The sequence below is a fragment of the Lepisma saccharinum genome, chromosome 12 (assembly GCF_977018435.1).
Source record: "Lepisma saccharinum chromosome 12, izLepSacc3.1, whole genome shotgun sequence".
In the NCBI taxonomy this organism is placed as follows: domain Eukaryota; kingdom Metazoa; phylum Arthropoda; class Insecta; order Zygentoma; family Lepismatidae; genus Lepisma; species Lepisma saccharinum.
The window spans coordinates 59,267,636-59,290,223 of NC_139240.1; the positions used below are offsets into that span (position 1 = coordinate 59,267,636).

Sequence of the window (22,588 nt, forward strand, 5' to 3'; positions counted from 1 at the left end):
CAAGTCAATCAAAAACTTAAAATAAAGGAACGATATGTAAAATACCTTCTACTTTGTGTGTAAAATACTTGAATTTTTATCAAGACGACAATCTTAGATTGTTCACTCACAAGATAGAATAAAGTTACAGCATTGCATTTAATTGTAAACATTGAGATTCAGGGGTATTCTTACATGGAATGCCCTTTTCATATTTGTAAAAACCGATTGTATGCACACTCAAAAAAGCGAAGAAAAAAGTAACAATTGCAACCTAGCATTCCTAAACTAATAAGAATGTTTATGATTAGCCTACTAAAACCATCAACGCCAACAATTCTAAGCTAACAGCGTCCAATGACTAATACCATTAAACCTAACACTTCTTCCGAAATATTGAATTGAATTGTTGTTTTGAGTCCATTTTATGCACTGAAAGGCTAATCGGGACTGGACCTACAGTTTAAAGTTAGATCCGTACCACTGTGCCTCCACCGGGTATCGAGTCCAGGACCCCTTGATTACAAGGCAACGACGTTACCATTACAGCATCAGAGAGGTCCTTCTTACGAAATAAAAGTAATCGTATATAAAATAAAAACACAGTGAAGCACAATATGCAATTTCAACTATGAGGTGGCTGGGTGACATGTGACAAGTGGCATACGAATGACGTATTACATACACAGGCAGATTTCTAGAAATATAGTTCGAAGGGTAGGGGGGGGGGGAAATGTCTCAGAATTGAATGAATTCAAAATTTTCGGTGCGCTAGCACTTAGGCTATTTTGCATCCGTCACATAATACGGGGTCCAGCCCCTTATTAAGACTAAAATATAAATAATAACATAACTGCAATATCGGAGAACTAAAACATTCTTATTTGGGATAAAAGCTGGGGCTGTAAAGGGGCACACAGGACAACACAAACACAACCCTACAGTGGATTATACTGGACGCACGTCCAGACGCCAGGGTCTCGTTAGTCTGCAAAATGCAGTCCAGAGTGTGCTACGAGGAAGTGAGTTGGATGTACTACGTGGTACACCCCTGTCTCAGAATTGTTAAAAAAATATGATAATTAAAATTACTACGTTAATATAATTTACATATCTATTCATAATATGGAAATTAATTAATACTGTATTGTGTTATTACATGAATAGCTAAAAGAACAGCATAAGAATAGGGATATAAGAGTACCTGTTCATTATCTAGCAAGATTGCTAAAAGCCATATAAAAACAACTGCTGGCAGTGTCATTAATGAAAAAAATAATAATGAAAAAAAGAAAATTGAATATTTATTGAATAAAAAAGAAAGATGTTATGTCCAGTTGACGAAAAGTAAAGTTCCTGATTTATATTTTATGCATATTATTGTAAGTAGCAGTTTGCATAAATCTTCTTAGGGACTGTCAATTTAAAGCAGCTTCATCCAAATGTAATCCTTGCTTCTTGAAAAGCTTGAAAGAAGTATATTTTCATTATTAAATTTTAGCACTTGGTAAGTTTTTAGGAGGGGGGTCTGGACCCCTTCCTACATATGGCCTTGTACTTACACTGTTTTTTGTTCTTGAAAACAGTATATATATATATATATATATATATATATATATATATATATATATATATAAGGTAAAGACACCGAATATGAGACCCTTTTGGTAGAATTCGATTTACTTGTTAATTAAAACATAAACGATTTATGTTTTTTAAAAAATATATTTTGTAGGGAGTCTATTTCACGATACAAGGTATTGGAATATATAAAAAAGTAACAATCATAAATTATAAACAAAAAAATGAACACAAGTGCTACTGAGCTATTTTTATAGGGGGTACCGAATAAGAGACCCCGACCTTGTTTGGGTTATATGAACCATTTTAATCTTTGAACTAAAATATTTTTGAACTAAATGAACTAAATTATTTTCTTACCAAACTACAAGTGAAACGAAATTATTTTTACACCATGTTTAAAAAGATTAGGCTATTCTAAAAAGAAACTGACTAATTTTACCATGCTAAAAATACAAAACAAAAAGTTCCTTCTATGCTATCCTAGTAGCTGTCCTGTTGTCATCAAAATTGGTTCACTTCAAATGAAACTGTGAAAAGACCTACATTGTGTTACACATGAAGTAACTACCTGGTAGAAACGAAGTTCATCATGCGTTTACTTTTGAGTTTTGCACATCGAACACACAAATGTGTCATCTGCACCACAATGAGCATGAGCCCACTTGTAACAACGTATGCACTTTACCCACTCTTCACCACATTGATCTTTGGAATACGATGAACCACAAAATACACATTCTGTATCATCTTCATCTTCATCTAATTCTAAACTGTCAGACGATTCTGCTAATGAGAAAGATTCTTCCGACTCATCTTTGGATTCTTCACATTTCTTTGATACAACTTTCCTCTTCTTACGTGAAGTCGAACGCGAGTAATCTGATTGCTGCTTTTTCTGGACCTCAGTAGGCTTCCCATTGTGAGTGCCTGTAACACCCCTACCAAACAGGTTCATCTTCACTCCCTTCTTACATTTCTTGGAATTATCTGCAAGTCTTTTTTTGTATGGTGTTGTTGTTATAACTACTGGTTGATTCACTACGCGAAATTTCCCGGAATTGGTAAGAGATGGGCTGTCTAATGTGGGCAGTGGCTCAATGTCTTCTGGCATTACAATGGCATCGTCATCAGGGGGTGGTACTGTTGAAGACTGCGTAGCCTGAATAGGACTGCTTTCAGGCTCCTGTTCCTGTTCAAGTTGGCCTAACCTGCTGCAGCTTGGTTGGGGATCCACGTAACTTTTGGGTAGTTCAACTGACTGACCTGTCACATTCCTCTTTTCTTTTTAGAGCTGACAGGGTGTATTGCAAAATCTTCATCACGAAAAATGTATCTATTACAAAGGAATAAACCAGTCTTTCGAAATGCATTAACAGATGTTTCCATAGTAGCAGCTCTGTTGTATGCACCTGACAATATTCTGGCAATTTTAGTTATTTTTAGTGGTTTTCCTGGATTCTGACGCAACCATGTTTCAACTTCTTGCGCGAAAAAATGTTTTGAAGGGAAACATGAAACCTACGTCTAGAAGCTGCATTTTATGCGTCGAGTGTGGCGGTAAACAGATAATAGAAACATTGTGTTCTTTCGCTTTTGCAATCACTGGTATATTTCTTACGTGGGAGTAGTGACCGTCTAAAACCAGAAGCACAGGTTCTTGGTAACATAATTGCAACGTAACTCCCAAATTAGGAAAACCAATGATGAAAATCAACGTAAAATATTAGATATATTTTGTGACTCCTAATATGAGACCCTTCATTATTATGGTAGTCCTATTATGAGACCGGTCTCATATATTGAACCTCTTCCAGGTCTCATAATAGGACCTTCGCAGGGTAAACACATGAACAACGCTATCTCTCTTACAAGTGGACGAAAACTAGCAACTAATTACATGGTACAACACACACACTCACCACTACGAAACACAGTAAGAAGGGGATCAGTAAGAAATTACCTTATCCATTTTCAGCAGCTAATTTCCAAACTGCAGCAAAATTTCCACGAGCACGCATTCTTTTTCACATTCGCTGCGTAGCCAACTCTACACACAAGGAGCTCACGTGACTTCCAGTGCTATGGCGCGATTCCTCCTTGTGTTTCAGCTTCTTTCCACTAGGGTGCAGCACTTTGTTTACGAGATACATGGGGGTCTCATTTTAGGTGCCTATCCTCATATTCGGGGTCTTTACCCTATATATATATATATATATATATATATATATATATATATATATATATATATAGGTATGCACACACACACACATAAATTACTATATGGATATTTACAATGTTATTAAATATAAAAATCAATAAATTACTAAATATTTTTAAAAACATTATTATCAAATACACAAAGTAATTAGTTACTTTATTATATATCAGATATGTGTAAAGTAGAAAATTAATTTCTTTACTAACTGGTTAAAGATGTCAATAAATTACGAAATAGTTTTGTTATGTACAAGATTTTGTTTAGTTTTTGTATTAATACAAAACTATTATAATTTATAATTATTTGACTTGCATTATTCTTTTATTGCACACATATTGTTATTGGTGTAGACAATGTTCGCTCCTCTACAAGTCAACAACAAAGTAATAATCTCTTGAAAAAGCGAGAAAGCACTCACCATTTTGTGTGTTTTGGATATAATCCTTAGTAAAGTACATAAGAAGTAAATACTAATTGCTTATATTTTGCTGTTACAAGAAAAACTCTCCACCCCCCGGGAAATTATTGGTGGGGGATTTTTGAGATGAAGATTGTTGGTGGTAAGAAACCCCCCTGCCCCCCCAAGGATTTGGCACCCTGTGACATTAAAAAAAAATCGGGAAACAAAAAAACTGTGTTTCTGGGCGCAAAAACGGTAACAGTTTACTATCCTTCGGACAACTATAACTTCTTAGTTTCGTCAATTTTTGACATTTCGTACTTACCTATCTGCTTCGCGGAACATTCCGTGAACGGTTTTTGGGGCTATCCACCCCGAAATCGGTAGGAAATTTAAATTTAAAAAAATATTTTCGTTTCAAATTTTTGAGTCCAAATTTCCCACCGATTCCGGGCTCCGCCCCTGGGGTAATTGACCTACCGCCCCCAACCGCTACCGCGGCCCCGCCTCCGCTCCGGCTTTCTCTATAGACTCCCTGTTAAAGGCACGTTAGAAATTGGCTGGATTCACCTGCCCACAAATGAGCCCCAAACTTTTAAATTTGAAGAAATCCGTTTACAGGATACGGAAAACTTACCTGAATTTCACACAAAACACCTTCCTGATGTTAGACAATACTACAGGAACTTATTACGGTAAGTAGTTTCTTCTGTAGAAATGAAGAAATCTGTCCGAAAGATAGTATACTAGTACCATTTTTTTAACACCTACAAAATTATTTTTTCAATATACTCGTTATGCAACAGTAACTTTTTTTTCAAAATTATTTTCAAAACAGCCAAGTATTCGTTTGAGGCACATAATGGTTCGGATACCACTCTAAACTGTAGGTCCAGTCCAGATTATCCTTTCTGTGCATAAAGTGGACTAAAGTCAAACAAATAGCCACACTTATGTAATCAGAAATATGGTTTTTAGCGCTAATCGAAGGAGATGACAGGTTTGATACCTCTGCCATGGCGACGCCCTGGCCATAGGCCGTCCCTGGGTAACGAATCCGAGACATCATGAGGATGCGATGTCATAAGCAACGAGCGATAACAAAATACAGAGCACGCTGGCTTTGTAAATGAGAAACGGTCAAAATCGAGGGGGGGAGGGGGTTTCTACAATGTATGGTTGCTTAACAAGAGGGTCAGTTGTAGGGATGGGAACTACCTCAAAAATCCAAATTATCTGATTTAACTGTCCAATTTAGTTACAGCCTATTGATAAATTAGCAATTTAAAACAGAAAGAGAAACAAGGATTCTATTAACAAAGAAAATTATTATCCGGCATAGCCAGTCACGACACACTGTTATTGAACACCAAGCTTTAATGTCATTATTTTCATTTTGTACTTAAAAGTTAATGAGCTGTGAACAAAGGTGACTAAAGTGGTGAACAAGATACGAACCAGAGAAGAGAAACTAGCCTTCAAATTAGAATATATAATTTTTTCAGCAGTTGTGGAGAGAAAATGGTCAAACGAAGTTTTAATGGTACTATTATCGTATGAGGGAAACACCTACGAATCATATATTTCGGACTTCTTTACATTGCTAACGTGTTATTTTCGAATGCGGAACATTTCTTAAGGTGAAATAATGCATTTCTAACTAAGATAATGTATATTTCTTACACTTACGAGTACTTACTGTTACTTGTTGTTTCGAATCTGTAACACATTATGGCCGTGATAGCGTACTGGTTTAGGCAGTGTTGCAATCTCGTTCACCGGAAAATATCTACTTTCGTGCCCGGATTTGAAATTATGCTAATACGTCGCAAACCATTGACGTTAGCCTCACAAACCATTGACGTTAGCTCCAAAAACCATTTTCCGTAAGGTTAGGTTAGGCAAGCATAGTTAAAAAAAAAATTAAAAATACTCGACACGTGGTTCTAGTGAAAACACGGCGAGGCTGAAACACTGGCTACGGGGTTGGATCATCTTAACACACGGAACATTGCACTCTCATGCAGAAAGCAAATGGCGGGAGCAGAAACAGCGTGTTGGACAGGGATTTTCGCAGAAAACAAATGGATTAAATCTATATTCAGGAACTTCCACAACGCTAAAGAAAATGATTTCCGTAAGTACTTTCTCCTGTAAATTTGAAGGAATCCGTTTCCCTCATACGCTAATGTTACCGTTTTAATAAATGTGATACCCTGTCAGTATAATGTAAGTTATTACTAGGTTAGGAAAAAATACATAAACAATGTCTTATCCTTAAATGAACTGGAAAATACCTGTCATATTGGAATGGCATCATGCATTCCCCTCCCCCAAAATGCAGTAACGGTAACGGTTCCAAATGTTTAATGATTTTTTTGTATTATTTACTGAAGTAATTATGATTTGACAAGTTGTGATCAGGTGTTCGAAGCATTTAGGAACGTTATTTTAATGCTAAGAACCCTAAACGTGATCCATCTAAGCGCAAAACGAAAGCGTTTTGGGATGTTTATTAATACTAAGTGTTCTGCACCTAACCTAACCATATAATTTGGAGAACGTAAACCCTTCATACCCCTACGCAAATAAAGGCAGAAGCACTTCATATCCATGACGTCAGTAGACTAAACAAATGGCAGCTAACAAGCAAATAAACATGTAGGAGTACATACAAGGGAAAATCCGTTGGTATGACTTAAGATGACCGGACACCTCTCAGAGTTTCTTCATATTTGACATACTTACTAATTGAGGCCTGCTAATGACGAATTTTAAGTTAAAAGTTGTCGGAAACTTCTAGAAATTGCAAAATAATTGCGAACCATTGACGTGTGGGGTAACACTTTACTATACCGGAGACGGATTTCTTCAAATTTACAGGAGAAAGTACTTACGCAAATCATTTTCTGTAGCGTTGTTGTTTATGTTCGGGAATGTAGTTTTGATCCATTTTAATGCGAATGCATGTGGTTTTCTACGAAAATCTATTTCCGACGCGCTATTGCTGCTGCTGCCATTTGCTCTCGTATTGTCCGTATATGCTAAATTGAACGAAAGGAGTGCTAATGGAACCTAACCTAACAGGCCTAACCTAACCTAGTAGGCATACCTCGTCCCCGTGATGGTTCGTGGGGCTATCGTGAATTTTTGGGCTAACGTCAATGGTTTTTGGGGCTACCCGTGGATGGTTTGTGGGAACACCAGTAAGTACTCGTTAATGTACGAAATAGACATTATTTTCGTTAGAAATTCATTATTTCACCTAAATAAATGTTCCGCAATGCAGAATAGTACGTTAGCAATGTAAAAAATTGCGAAATAAATCATTGATAGGTGTCTCCGGTATAGTAAAGTAGTACCATATAGTTTCTTGTGAAACAAAAAAAAAAATCGCGAAAATCGACGGTTTCTATTCCGAAAACTAACGCCTTATTTTCGCTTATTTTGCCATTTCTAGACGTTTCCGACAACTTTTAACTTCAGATTCGTGATTAGGAGACCTCAATTAGTGAGTATGCCAAATATGAAGAAAATCGGAGAGGGGTCAGGTCATCTTAAGTCGTTCCAATCCGTTCTACAGACAAGATGTAGTAAGTACTCACTAGAACTGTAAAGTATGTGTTAACAGACATGGATAGAAACAGAACCACGTAAAAAATGCATGTGCACCACGATTAATTAGAAATTAAACAATCGGAACTTGAACCACAAGAAAAAAACAAAAAAAAACATGCTGGAGTCAACAAAAAATACTGACTTCATTTTCCAATCTTTTAAAAAATTCGCACGTTACACATCAATATGAAAAACTTACTTTTACTGGCCACTCCCCATCCCTGCAGTTAGTATTAAACCGAAGTATAATCTAGGAGACTAAAATTTATGTCACGTCGAATTCGGTGCAGAGGACACCAAAAATAACCTCGCCCAGGGTGCAGCAAAAATATCTAACTAGGGCTTTTTTTTTTGCAAGTGATAGGGTTTGGATCATGTTTACTAGGCACAAATGCATGAAACGAGAGTGTTTCTAAAATGAATAACATCAAGCCTAAGGTCAAAATCGATATTCCACTCAGAAATGGGATATTCACTTGACACCATGTTTACGAGAGACACACACATCTAAAATAATTTTCGCAACGGCCCAATTTATGATATTTTTGGGTCTACCTTTACACTCACCCCCCCTCCAGATATATATATGGATAAAGCATTGACGAGTGCAATCCCAGTAAGGGAACAGTGTTTTGAAGCAATGAATCCAGCATGGATTTGTACAAAACCGTTCAACTGTGACTAATCTCGTCGAATTAACAAACTACGTTGCGTCAACTATTGACGATAAAGGACAGGTCGATGTAATATACACGGACTTTTCAAAGGCCTTCGACACTGTACACCACTATACTTTAATTCAGAAACTAGCTTACATCTGCCTCTCCCCGCAACTTATAAAACTACTTGCTTCATATTTACAGAATAGACGACAATATGTCATGCACCAAGGACTAAGGTCCTCCTATTACGTAGCCAGCTCCGGTGTCCCCCAAGGTTCGAACCTAGGCCCCCTGCTGTACTTGATTTTCATTAACGATTTACCAGATGCACTAAAAAACTCCGAAAAATTAATCTTTGCTGACGATGTCAAAATTTTCAAACAAATTAAAAGTGATCACGACTGTACGAAATTACAAGACGAACTTAACGAAGTACTTGATTGGTGCAAGAACAACAAGGTTAATCTCAATCTCAAGAAATGCAAAGTAGTGTCATTCACACGTAACAAACACCCCATCCAATATTCATATAACATTTCCGACATAGAAATCCTAAGAGAGAATACTGTAACTGATCTTGGAGTCACTTTTGACAAAGTTTTAAATTTCCAGACACACACTGCGCGCATCCTCAGTGAAGCGCACAGGAACCTAGGATTTGTGATGAGAATGTGTAGCCAGTTTAAGAAAAAAGAAACCTTTTTGCTACTTTACTATACGTTTGTCAGATCAAAACTTGAATATGCCTCAGTCGTTTGGGACCCGTTATTTATAAAGGAAATCGAAAAAATAGAGAAACTCCAAAATAAATTCTTAAGGTATTTAGTATATAAATTAGATGGCATTTATCCAAAATTCACTTCGGGTGACATCTTACGCAACATGCTGAGTGTCCCGTCCCTTGAAAAAAGAAGACAGATGCACCAGTTAACATTCCTTTCGAAACTTGTCAATGGTAAAACAGACTCCTCCGCACTTCTCGCAAAAATAAACTTTTACGTTCCATGCTCAAAATTAAGACCCAGAAATGACCTCTTTAAAATTTCACGCGGTAGAACCAGGATGGCTGAAATGGATCCCATGAGGAGGATGTGCGCGTTGTACAATATAGTCTCCAATAATACCCCTGACATTGATCTATTTAGACCTAAAAGCAAACTTATTATGTGAACCCTGTATATAATAGCATTGTAACCAAATATGTTGTATACTTTATGATATACCACCCTTGTATTATATATTGTTGTTATGTAATGATTATTCTGTTCCGTCGTATACGTAGTTATTTTCTACTTGTCTTTGTTGTTTTCTCTTACCAATTTTTAATTACTTGTTTTGTCAATATGTATGTAAACTGAACTCAGTTAACCTCAAAGCACTGTAACTGGGCATTTGCCTGTAGTGTTTAATAAATAAATAAATAAATAAATAAATATCTACAAATAGATTTGACATACCTGCATATCTGTTCTGATATCGTCGCCTCCATAAGAAGAAAAACTAGTAAAATTTCATTTTTTCCTTCCGATACTAGAGCGTATCGCAAGGTGACTATCTCTAACACTCCGTCCTTGCTGATCCAAGCATCTATCAGCCAGGCTTCCTTCAAAATCCTTATCGCAAACAGTTGATGTACGAAAAGCTTCAGTTTTCCCTCGTAATCTACAAAGAGCATGGTGGTCAGCAACAGTGAACGAAGTTTCGCTAAGCTGGATTTGACTCCGCGTGGTGCTAGCGATTCACGGAAACAACAGCCTGCACAAATACTGCAGAACATTACCAAAAACTCAACTTCCTTATAGGTCACGACAACTAATGTTTCGTCCTTCGCTGATTCACACCGTTGTTTCAACTGACGTTTAATCTTGATTCCCAAAAGCGACGCTAGAGGTCTCTACTATATATCACCTGACTTGAAGGCAAAATATTACGTAATAAGAGTTGAGGGGGTTGAAAAGACATTTCGTTAGAGGCGAAGCTTAGTTCTCGCAAAAAAAGAGGTAAACATTGCCACAAAATTAATGCAAATTTTACATTGTCGTCAGTAAAATGAAGAACAGCTCGCTTGAAATAAGGTTTTGAGTTTTTAAGTAAGCCTAGTAGGGAATTGTACACAATAACTGTTTTTGTCTGTGCATTACATAGAAACTTGATGTGACTTACAGAAAAGTTAGCATTTCGAGAGAAGCGAGAAAGTAATTTTTTGAATCATCTTCTCTGCAAACTAACAATAATGTCAATTTAGGCGCCACTCGTACTTTCGGTTGGCACCTATACTCCAAAACTTTTATTCTTGAAAAGCGCCAATCATTCTTGGATGAATATAAATGAAACAGCATGACGGAGTACTGTGAATGCGTAGAGCAGTCTATTTTCCCTTTTAACTGATAGAGACCCATGTTATCAGTTCAAAAACAAGAAATTTACGTACTAGTTTATTAAATATAAATAAGAAATTACCTTCAAAAGATTAGGAATGTTTAGGATCAACTAAAGCTTTGAATCCGGTAAAACACAATTTTGGATCGGAGGGAGAAGGTTTAGCGTAGCTTTCTTTTGCCACTTTTGGCTAATCGCGTCGACGAGGATGAGTGATTGATTACATGACTGATGGATGGACACAAACAACAACCATGCAAAGGTCGGGAATCGAAATTCTAGATCTAAACACGCAGAATGGCACTCACCACTTCTGTGAGCAAGGGCGGGTTCGACTCCCAACATGGGCGATATTTGTGATTTTCCCTTCATCAGTTTTATCCCCATTGTTGCAATTAGCAAAAATTGGAAAAAAGCAACGCTAAATGACCTCAATATAAATACAGAATGACGACAGTCTTGCTGCAGAACATCCTACTTAGCAATTCAAATTCCAGTTTAAAGCCAGTCACCAGATGGTGTGGCGGTGAACATAGCAAAAACATATTAAACAAACAGTCAAACAAAGAAGACAAAAGTAACCAATTAATATGTAATATTTTATTTACATGTATAGATAATACACGATCTTTCTCTGTATACTATATATAATATATATTTATATATCTGCATATAACTACAAATTTTTACAACTTTTAAAATTATACAGTTTGTACAATGTAACTTCTTTTTTTCATCTTTCTCTGTGTATCACAATCTACAATATTTATAAAAGATGTTACCAAACGCGAAAACTCCTTTGCTTGTTTTAAAACACTTGCAAAAAACGTTCACAGTCTAGATTTAAATACTTTTAATTTTAATACCTCGTCTTACTTACAATATTAATTTGTGCTTATTTGAAGAGTACATTTGTTGAGTAAAACCTCTTTCTCATACCCTGGACATCTTTGAAACGTATGGGAGAACAACAGCGAGTTAAGACTCGTCTACACTGTTAATTCATTACAGCACTACTTAATCATGCATGCTAATGCAAGGGTAAACGGCAATAAAGTTCATATTCTGCATTACAACAGCCTTCCATAGGAAGGTACACTTTTCTTTCTCGAAATTTGAAAAAGAAAAATAAACCTGACATAGTTTGCGTTACCTGCTCTTGCTTTGTGATAAATATTGTATCTAAAGACAAAAGTATATTATACAGATATATTATTGAGCATATCTGGTCGAGTACAGGTAGTATACATAATCTCATGCCACGCAGAGTAAAAAAAAAATAAGGGAAATCCAGAATTCGACTTGGAAATTCTATGTAAAAATAATTCATTTTTTTGAAATCTGTATGTGCCTCGTAATTCTGAACACGTGTTAAACACGGTTTCTACTTTCGTTATTATATTCTTAAGGTTAAGTTGGTTTCACAGAAATTGTTTCATCTTTGTTTCATCTCATAAGATTCCGTTAATAATAGATAAAACTTCTCATTAGATGTAAGAAGAAATTCTGTTAATTTTAGAAAAAAGCACCTCCTTCTTATTACAAGTAATAAGAAATTAAGTTAATTTTAGAGAAACTCTCTCCTTCTTATTACATGCAATAAGATATTAAGTTAATTTTAGAGAAAACTTCTCATTCTTATTTCATGTAAAAACAATAAGTTAATTTTAGAGAAAGCTTCTCATTTTTATTCTTATTTTATGTAAGAAGCAATTCTGTCAATTTTAGAGAAAACTTCTCATTCTTATTTCATGTAAAAAAATTAAGTTAATTTTAGAGAAACCTCATTCTTATTTTATGTAAGAAGAAATTTTGTCAATTTTAGAGAAAACTTCTCATTCTTATTTCATGTAAAAAATAAGTTAATTTTAGAGAAACCTTCTCATCCTTATTTTATGTATAATAAGAAGAAATTCTGTCAATTTTAGAGAAAACTTCTCATTTTTATTTAATATAAGAAGCAATTCCATTAATTTTAGAGAAAACTTCTCATTCTTATTTCATGTAAAAATAAGTTAATTTTAGAGAAAGCTTTTCATTCTTAGTTTATGTACGAAGAAATTCTGTCAATTTTAGAGAAAACTTCTCATTCTTATTTCATGTAAAAAAATAAGTTAATTTTAGAGAAAACTTCTCAAGTGATTTTTTTAACGGTACATTTCTGATTTTTTTCCTGTGAAACCACCCAACCAGTTATTACACTTGTCATTATTTTAAAGAGTTGCTTCTCTTTTGTTTTAAATATATAGTGTTTTTTTAATACATGGGAATTAAAACATATAGTTCTCTAATGTTAACAAAATAAACTAACAACATTACACTTCTTAAAAAAACGAATATTGCACATCAATTTATAATGGATTAAGGAAATATTGCTGAGATAAATCAACTTTCGCTGCGAGCTGATACAAAAATATATGCAGAAGAGCTAAGTATAGATCCCAAAGATACTTTGTCACATGCTGGTACAATTATTTGTTCGCCATGCTCCTTACATTATATAAATATCAACATCTCTACGGTTACAATTTATACCAAAAAAAGATCTGGAAGGATAGGACACCGTATGGGTTATATATTAATATTCATCCGACAACTAGAGGGAAGCACTGTAGCGGCGCCGACTTCGTATGTTTTTAAGGGGTGCAACACTGACAAAACTTGAACTCAGGCCTTCAGCGTGGCATAAACTAAAAGTTGGATGCAACAAAAGACTGCTTTAAAATAAGCTTTCTGAAATAATTCTCTCTTTTCTCCTTGCTTTAAATCATAGCCTGTATTCTTCGCCATGTTATTCTCACCTCCTTTTGTAAGAGTGAGTGACTTCACTACTAAACGAAGGAAAGTATTACCGTGCAAATTGTCCATCACCATGTTCGTCTACTTTATTTGACCCAATAAGAACTTCAAGAATTAAAAGAAAGCTCAAAACAAACTGTTGACAACTTCTGCACCAGCATACATAAATATCCATCGCTTAAAAACACATAGGTTGTAAGAGAAAAATTAATGAAAATAGTCATGGACAATTTGCACGGTAATAGGCTACTCAAGAATCCCACTGTACAATGCCCCTCAAGTTACTCTGGGGGCAAAAATCGCCTTCCCCCCAAAGTCAACGCCAACAGATAAGCATATAAGTAACTAACAAAAAATATATGCATTTGTCCTTCAGTAACTGTTGCACCGAAAATATGAGCGAAAGCTGATAGGAACAATGCGATAAAATTTCAAATTACTCACTAGAAGTCTACAATTGGATCTCCTCTTAACAAGCACGAAGATTTACACTCTCGAACCCCTACAGTTTTACTAATACGTAGTTGTTACTAGTAGTTAGCAGCTAGCAAGAAAGTTTATATAACGGGAAGCTAAACTAGCCTGCAGCCCTACATGCCAGTCTTTTTTTAATATTCAAATACTCTCAACCCCAGTTGGCCTCGGGCAACTGGTTTTGAGATAAGTGAAATCATTTTTTGTTACAAAAAAGCCTATAGTAGAACTCAAAATGACCTTGAATCATTTTCACGAAATATTTGCATGTACAATAAAGAACGTAGTGCTATGGTATTATAAATTAATTGCACAAAAACAGAATAATATATCCAGACGCTGTACAATCACTAGATCACTAATTAGCTGATGAGTTATGCTGATAAAATATCGAAAATCTTCGTTCCATTAAGGTAATTCTTTTCAGATAAACTACCAATATTGATACAATTATTTACAAGTGCCATGTATTGTTTATCTGATAATGTAGAGAAATGCACATTTATTGGTTCTTTGAAATGATATCTTTTATGACAAAGTGTCGTAAATATTTACGTATTATAAGATATCGTTCTATTGTTTGTTTCTGAAAATTGTATCGCAAGGAGCAATACACCTTTATTCACTAGCTGTTCATTTTAAATGGGAAAATTTATGTTTACTTTTCTTCAGTTGAGCATATAAAATGAAGAACAACATAAATCCATGTGAATCCTTCGTGAGTTCTTACATCAGGACAGTCTTATTTTGTTCTTACTACTTATAAAACATCCAATTGTTACTTTTAATGTACAGATAATGTAGCGTAACCAGCGACAAAGTGTGCTGTGTACAGTGAAAAACAAGTTTGGACACTCTTCTTAAATGCTTCTGGAAGAACAAATTAGGAATAACATCACAATAATTATCCTAATTATGTATTAATTAATTGTTCAACACTGCATACATTCACTAACATCTCAATCATGATGATTTCGAAGTATGAATAAAATAAAGCTTGACCAACAATCAGAGACACATCATCAGCAATATTTCCTCACCTTGTTAACAACATTAATAAAAGAAAATAATAATCTCATATTGACACCACATTAATTAAATTTTCGCAAGTCTTCGACTGAGGAAAGCAACAATGCAGGTTGCAGGAACATAACAACATTGCCATAACAAGGCAGCTCACTAGCAGACGCCATACCTGGTTAACGTTCACATCACGAATGAATCCAAGATTCACACAAGCAGGCATACCAACATTGGAAGCATATGGAACACAGTAATCGCTATAAAAGGTATCGACAACTCTGTAATAAGCAGAGGGTAATCTACAAATACTTTATACAAGCTCTTATTGTTACAATATGACGGAAACATGTATTGTCATTATAACAAAAGTTATTCAACATTATTTTTTTGAGTTTTACTAAACATACACTTCCTGTGTCCTTGAAGGACAATCTTAAACGGTAATGTTGAGTTTTGTTTCTGTATTTGGGGGCAACTGAAAGTTCCTATACAATCTTTGGTTCCGTTTGGGAAGGGTATGCACAAAACTGTGGTACTAGACAAGCATTCTGATATTATAACAGAAAATATGACTGCTGAAACCATTTAAAAACTAAGGTTTGACTGCTAAAAGTTACTTGTACAAGGAAGCTAATTGTTAATTGTATTTTTTCGTGGTATGGATCACGTGTTAAACGGTAGGGAAGGCACTATGATCAGAGTTGAACATCTTGGATTCTAAGTTTGCGGAAACATTAATGCCCACAATGAGAAAAACAAGTATATTGCAACAATTGTTAACAAACGGTTTTTAAAAAAAGTGCTCCGAGGTTTAGCTACTATCATGATTCCAAGGAAGGTGTGTGTCCTAAACAATGACTCCTCTCACTTCTCTTTTGGCACTAGTAGAACATGTAACACAAGGAATGAGGTTAAGTCTGAAACATTATTACATGCACGATAAGTCTGGATGACCATCAACAATGGGATAAGTACATGAAAACACGTACAGTCCAGCCACTTCGATTTCCCCAGGATGCAAACCGTTTTAAGTTCGTGGGGGAGGAAAGTGTAACATTACTGTTTCGAGTTAGGGTTGTGATCAGATGAAGACGACGACTGTCGGATGTTGATATGTACTGTCAACGATAGCCACTTACCAGCAGTGGCGTTGGGACCTTCAGGAGGTGGTTGAGGCGCTATTCAGCTGCCCTCCTGATGTCAGACATTCAGAGCGTAGTAGACGGAGGTCGACGGGGACTGTGCGACTGTCGTGGAGTTCTGCACCCTAGGTGGAGGTCCCTGACACAATGAGTCCTGAGCAAATCCTGGGGAGGAGCTTGCGCCCTCGGGAACTCCTCGCTCCTGCTTGTTCCTCGTCGGGGAGTGGTTGGCGTTCGCGTAGGGAACGGGGGAAGTGCTCATTTGGCGCTGCTGTTGGAGGTTGATAGCGTTCTGTTGCTGCTGCTGTGGTGGTTGGTGGGGAACCTGCTGCTTCTGCTGTCCGTACACACTGTTGGCTTCATTGTACTGCTTCTGATTTCTCGGTAGCTGCTGATAGTACGGAGGTCCGTTTGGAGGGTAGTACCTGCAGTTGGGTGGCGGTGGAGGGTAGTAGTAATTGTACGTGCCGGCGATTGGCGACTGGTGCCTCTGGGTGGGTGGCACGAACGGTTGATTGGCTGAGCTCGGGGAGTAGGTGTGATGATAGTTCTGCGGGTGAGTACCTTTAGGAGGAGATCTTTGCGGGCTTTCACTCCTAGCGGGAGTCATGAGAACCTGTTGGTTGGGATGCGCCACACCCATTGGCGGACCTCTATAGGCCGGGCTCCTGCTTTGCCTGCCAGGATGAGGGAGAGTGCTGCAATGTTCCACGGTGGGACTGGCACCCATGGGAGGAGTTCCGGCAAGCGGTTCAACCGGAGACGAACCAACCAGCACCGGTGGACCGGACACAGGAGACGACCGCATCGGGACTCGTCGTCCTGAACCGTATATTCCAGAATTCCTGTCCAGGCTCTGAACAGATCCTGCGGACTGAAGTCTAGGATCGTGGAACCCTGTTGGATACGGGTCCTTCAAGAGGTTGCCGTGCATCGGAGGGTAAGCTTGTGGTGGAGTTCCGGCCCCGTTTGAGTTAGGCATTGCCAAGACGCTGGGTGGTGGCGAGTGGGATGGTGGAGGATGCTGGAACTGCTGTCGGGGAACATCTCCGTTCCTCGCATTGTGATACAAGTTCCCAGTCGATGAGTACATGTGTGAATATGTGGCATCGTTCCTAACATTGTTGAGACTCCCCACATCAGGCTGTTGGTGCATGGGAGGGCTCTTGTAATCCACATAAGAATTCCTGTAGTCGTTCGGTAGTGTGTTGGATCCACTGTAGTAACTCTCCTCCTGGAGTATAGGGAGCATTCCCGGCGGGCGCCCAGGCATCATGCCTCGTCGCTTGTTGTCTCTGTTCGTAGGCGCAGTCACGGGAGACGATGCTGGAATATCCTGGATCTGTTCGGTTCTGGAATTGTCCGCGGTGTCGGAGTACGGCCAGGTGATATGACTTCCCGCCCTGGACTGACACGCCAACGGAGGAGGCTGCATCTGGGATTGGATCTGCTGCAAGATCTCCGTGGTGGATCCGAACCTCGGTTTGATACCTCGTACGGATGGGCGACGGCTGAATCCATAGTCGTCTTGGTCATCCTCTGAGAGGCTGTACCGTTTCTTGATCCTCTCTATCCTTCCCATGTCCTGCTGGACGAAGAGCACCAGTTCGTCGACCTCGCCGACGGAATCGGCTTCGTTCTTCGGGACTTCCCCGTTCACACGGGCGTCGGGATTGGATGCGGTTCCCGTGGGAACTATATCAGGAGGTGCGTACACTGGTTCGTTGGTGGTTGGGGAATTGCGCGTCTTCACGGCATCAGGAACCGGGTTCTCGCCGTTTAGGACCTCCTCGATGTCATCCAAGCTGTACGTCTCCGCGACGGTACTCTGGCTAGCAACGGAGGTTCGGTCTCCCGGTGCCGAATTGACTAGATACTCGCTCGCGTCCCTTCCGTCACCTGACCTCGTCGGGAACGGAGCCAGGGTGGAGAGAAACTGCTTCCTCGCCTCTGCAGTGGCGCTCATCCTAGAAGCCGCCGTTTTTGGTCCCACGAAGTTACTGACGCCACCGCCCGAAGAGGGGACGTAGGTCGGTTCCCGGAAGTTGAAGCAGGAGGTGTTGACGCCGAAATCATGCGTGAGTTTGACCGCTGGCGGTGGAGGTGGCGCGGGAACGTCCATCCACGAATCCTCCTGCTTACCCTTTGCCTCGGGGAAATGCTGCGCTTCCGGGGATTGGGCGTCGTGCGTCTGAGATTGCTTGTCGCTGCTTTTATCGCTCTTCCTCGTGAAGAACTCCGCCAGCTTCTTGTACGCTGAAGATGACCCTGAAGAGGATGAAGACGTTGAAGATGCGGAAGGAGAGCAGCTTTTGTCCACGAAGCGAATTGGCTGAGTATGTTTCGGGTCGATGCAGCTCTGCTTTGTCGACGTTCCCTTGTCCTGCTTCTCCACGCTTAGGCCTGTCGTCTCCTGGTCCGTGATGACGTACAGTGGTTTCGTTGCTGAGTTTGATTCCTCACCAGTGGGGCTTGTGCGACACATGGGAGCAAACTGAGTATTATCAGTGGGTTCGGTTTGATTCTGAGCTTCACCTGTCTCGTCTTCTTCATCAACATCACATGTCAACTGCTTGATCTTCTCAACCAGCGAACTGTCACTTTTCACTTTCTGCGTCTCCACAGTCCTTTTCCTAGGTTCTAGGTACCTTACTAAGCTCCTCCTTAGCGCGTTCCTCTCGATCGTTCGTCGAATCTGGGAATTAGTTCTTACAATGCCCCCGGCCAAGGAATCGTCGCTGCAAACCGCTTGCGCCGAGGTAGGAGGTATAACCGCCGTGAACGTAACTGTCCCGTAATCATCGTTAGGTACTGAGGCTTCCGAATCACTTGCTTTCGATTCCTGACCGTCGGGGGATGTCAGGCTAGAGTCCTGCGCTTGTCCCATACCATCGTACTCGGGAACTCTGTACGTTTCGACATCGCACAGCTCCTTGATGCGAACCACTTCCTTGACAGGAGGGGAGAGAAACTTTGGCGACGGGAAGAGCTGACGCACTGCAGAGTTCGGCTTCAAACTATTCGCGACCAGCACGTGACTACCTAATTTGAAGGTAAGCGTCAGCTCTGTGGAATCTGGGGAGGAGGCTTCTCTCGGGTCTTCAGTCTCCTGCTTCTCATCTTGGCTGCTGTTGCCCTGCTGCTGCTGTTGCTGTTGGTGATACTGCTGCTGGTGGTGATGCTGCTGCTGCTGGTGATGCTGCTGCTGCTGCTGTTCTGGAATGCTGTTTTCTTCGGCGTCGTCCTTCTCGGAGAAGCGGACCGACCTCCTCGAAGCTTGGTCACCACTGTCCTCCTTGAAAGACACATAGGGCTCCGAGAACGACGTCTGCTTCTCGCACAGCCTGACGTCGGAGCTTTTCCACAGCTTCCCACCTTTTAGGATGCCGCCACGCTTGGCGTGCCTCTTCGATGGCGTCGTTTCCAGTTCCGGTTGAGAATCGGAAGACGGCGACGAGGTCTGGCTCCCGCTTGCCGATTCGTCCATGGCGGTCGACGCGTCGGAGCTCTGGCTGCTCGTTGGAGCTTCCCTCACGACGCGTCTCTCCGTCACCGTCGTCAGGGTGATGGTCTCCACGATGTATCTCTGCAGCTCCGGCGTGGAAGATGACCCATCCTGGACGCTGTTTCTCTCCGCAACTTTGGTTGATCTCTCGTCGTTCTTTCGTTCCTCCGAGGGGGAAGGTGGTGAGGCCAAGTCCTCGTCTTCTGACCTCGTGTCAATACTTGACTCGGATTCTGCAAGGACAAGACAACAACAAATTATTCACCTCATTGTAAAAAAACACACTTATTCATAATAACAATACATTTATAAATCATTCATTGCATAAGTTAAATAGTAAAGACATTGATTAATTTGGCAAGTTTTACTTCGCTTTTCTGCCACTTTGGCTAATCGCAAAGATGAGAATGAGTTAAGTTTGAATTTTTGTTTTAACCTTTATCCACAGATTGCCTACTCGGGACTGGACCTACAGTTTAAAGTGAGATCCGAATCACTACGTGCCTCCACCGGGTATCGAGCCTGGGATCCATTGATTAGAAGGCAACGACGTTACCACTACGTTCTGGATGAGTGATGATATGATGAAATTGACGAATGGACACTTACAAAGAAGAGAGAGAGGGAGAGAGAGAGGAGAAAGAAGAAGGAAGGCATCCCCCCTCTCTCTCTATCTTTCTCTCGCTCTCTCTTATTCCCCCTCTCTCTTTTCTCTCTGTCTATCTCGTCTCTCTCTCTCTCCAGAGAGGAGAGAGAGAGAATAAAGAGAGAAAGGAAGAAAGATACAGAGTGAGAAAGAGGGGATATGGAGGGAGGATATTCTCTCTCTCTCTCTCTCCTCTCTTTCTCTCTTCCTCTCCCTCTCTCTCTCTCTCTTCACCCATGCCCAGCCCGTGATTCGAGCCCAGGCCCCCTGTCGTAGTAGGGAACTGTGCTAACCACTCTGCTTTGGAGGTCGGTAAGAATAAAGAAATGGCAAACAATCTAGAGAAACTGGAAGCAATAGTTGCAACAATGCACCATAAATAAGATCTAGGCCTACTTCGTTTTCTAATTCTTGTGTTAATCGCGACGATGAGTCATAATCAAAAAGTTTGTTTTAAGTACACATTATGCACGTCCGTGAATCGGGACTGCTCTACAATCCGAAGAAGATGGGGATGAGTGATGATATGATGAAATAGATGAATACACACTCACAAACATCCATGCCCAGGCCAGGATTCGAACCCGGGACCCCTATAAAACGTTAAAAACATAATGCCAAGAAGACTTAATTTCTAAGAATAATGATTAATAAAGAATCTGTTAATCATCCAAGGATGGACTGTGTTCCTATTATAAAAAAAATGTTTGACTTACTTCTTACAATGCATACTTATGTTAGTCTTAAATCTGGCATGTAGTGTAGACTGTTCGAGAAGCTTAATCCACAGTTGCCAGGCCCCACTAAGTCCATGTGGTAGCTTCTGTTTTTTTTTTTTTTTTTTTTTTAATACGGGATATTTTATCATGAATGCAACGACATATTGACATTAACAACAATGTGCACATTTTGCAGGTCTTAAGTGAGGAACAAAACGATTTCATCCATGTAGTATTCAATTATTTAAAAAAAATAAACACCGGTGAAGAAAACATGGCTAGAAGTTTTAAACGTGACCCACGGGCAATGATGTGCGTCTACGCGTAAACAACGATAGTCTACATTCTACACGTAGACTATTTTATACACGTAGATTACGTAATCTATGTAAACAACATGGCGAAAGGTGAAACTTAGCAAAGGGCGCCGCGGAATTAAAAGAAAATAATACTGCGTATAAGTTGCTGATGTGTGAGGAGAACTTTTCATACGCCCCCTTCCAAATTCGAACAATTTCTCACCAAGGATAAAACCTAACATAGAAAATATTCTAGTGTTTTATGGAAGAAAGACTAATTTTGCCTCACGACTGCCATCTGTTGTTGTTTTTTGCATACTATTTATCTTCTTCGATAAAGAAGAGAAGAGAAATATTGTTGTAAATAGGATTCTTTTCATTTCGTTAGGAACCAATATAGTTCAAAATGTCATTTTCCTTTTATGAAACCCTTGAAAATTAATGTTAATGCACTTTAGATTGCCTAAGTAGTCTATGTAAACTACAACCCAATGTAATATACGCGTAGATTACGTGTAGACAACGCATGTAGACGTAAACTTATAGTCTACGGCACATTACTGCCCACGGGTATTCATCACGATATGTTTCTTTGTTAATTCAACATACATATTAAGCCACTGAATAGATATCTATGCACAATAAACAGAATAACACGCATTGAATGAAAGGCATACTTATAAAACACGCAAATAACCACAAACTATCAAACATCAAGTATAATAATGTGTTTTAAACAAGTCTGAAAAAAAACATGTTTAAAACACTTTGTTTTAAACATTTGTGAATAAACAAAGCCACGTGTTTCAAACATGTCAACCCTGGCTTCTTAGCGTGTTACGTTATGTCAAAGAGGTGATCCATTGTCTGAAGAATGGTGCTCGATTTCCGAGTAAATACTTGTTAACAAGAAACAAGACCCTTAACATACCGACAGTTTACCTTTTGTTTAGTCAACAAAAGTCCTGGACCAGCGACAGTTATTTAATCCCACCAGCCAGCACAATTCTTGCACAATTCACCCCCCTTCCTCCCACATGGACACATTTGCCCTATTCCCCCCTCCCACCACGCCAGCATGCATTATACTTTCATTACATTGTGGAATTCGCTTGCGGGGGCCTTTCGTAACTGACCGCAA

General features: G+C 39.2%; 1 protein-coding gene across 3 annotated transcripts in view; it reads right to left on the minus strand.

The window, feature by feature from the left end:
- Positions 1 to 11,471: 11,471 nt before the first annotated feature.
- LOC145996136 (uncharacterized) overlaps positions 11,472 to 22,588 on the minus strand; it is a 614,980-nt gene continuing 603,863 nt past the window's right edge. For all 3 annotated transcript variants that reach the window (XM_083132453.1, XM_083132452.1, XM_083132454.1), the window contains one exon: positions 11,472 to 20,016. In XM_083132453.1, coding sequence (XP_082988579.1) covers positions 16,337 to 20,016 — 3,680 coding nt within the window. In that variant the 3' untranslated portion in view covers positions 11,472 to 16,336. The remainder of the gene's footprint in view (positions 20,017 to 22,588) is intronic.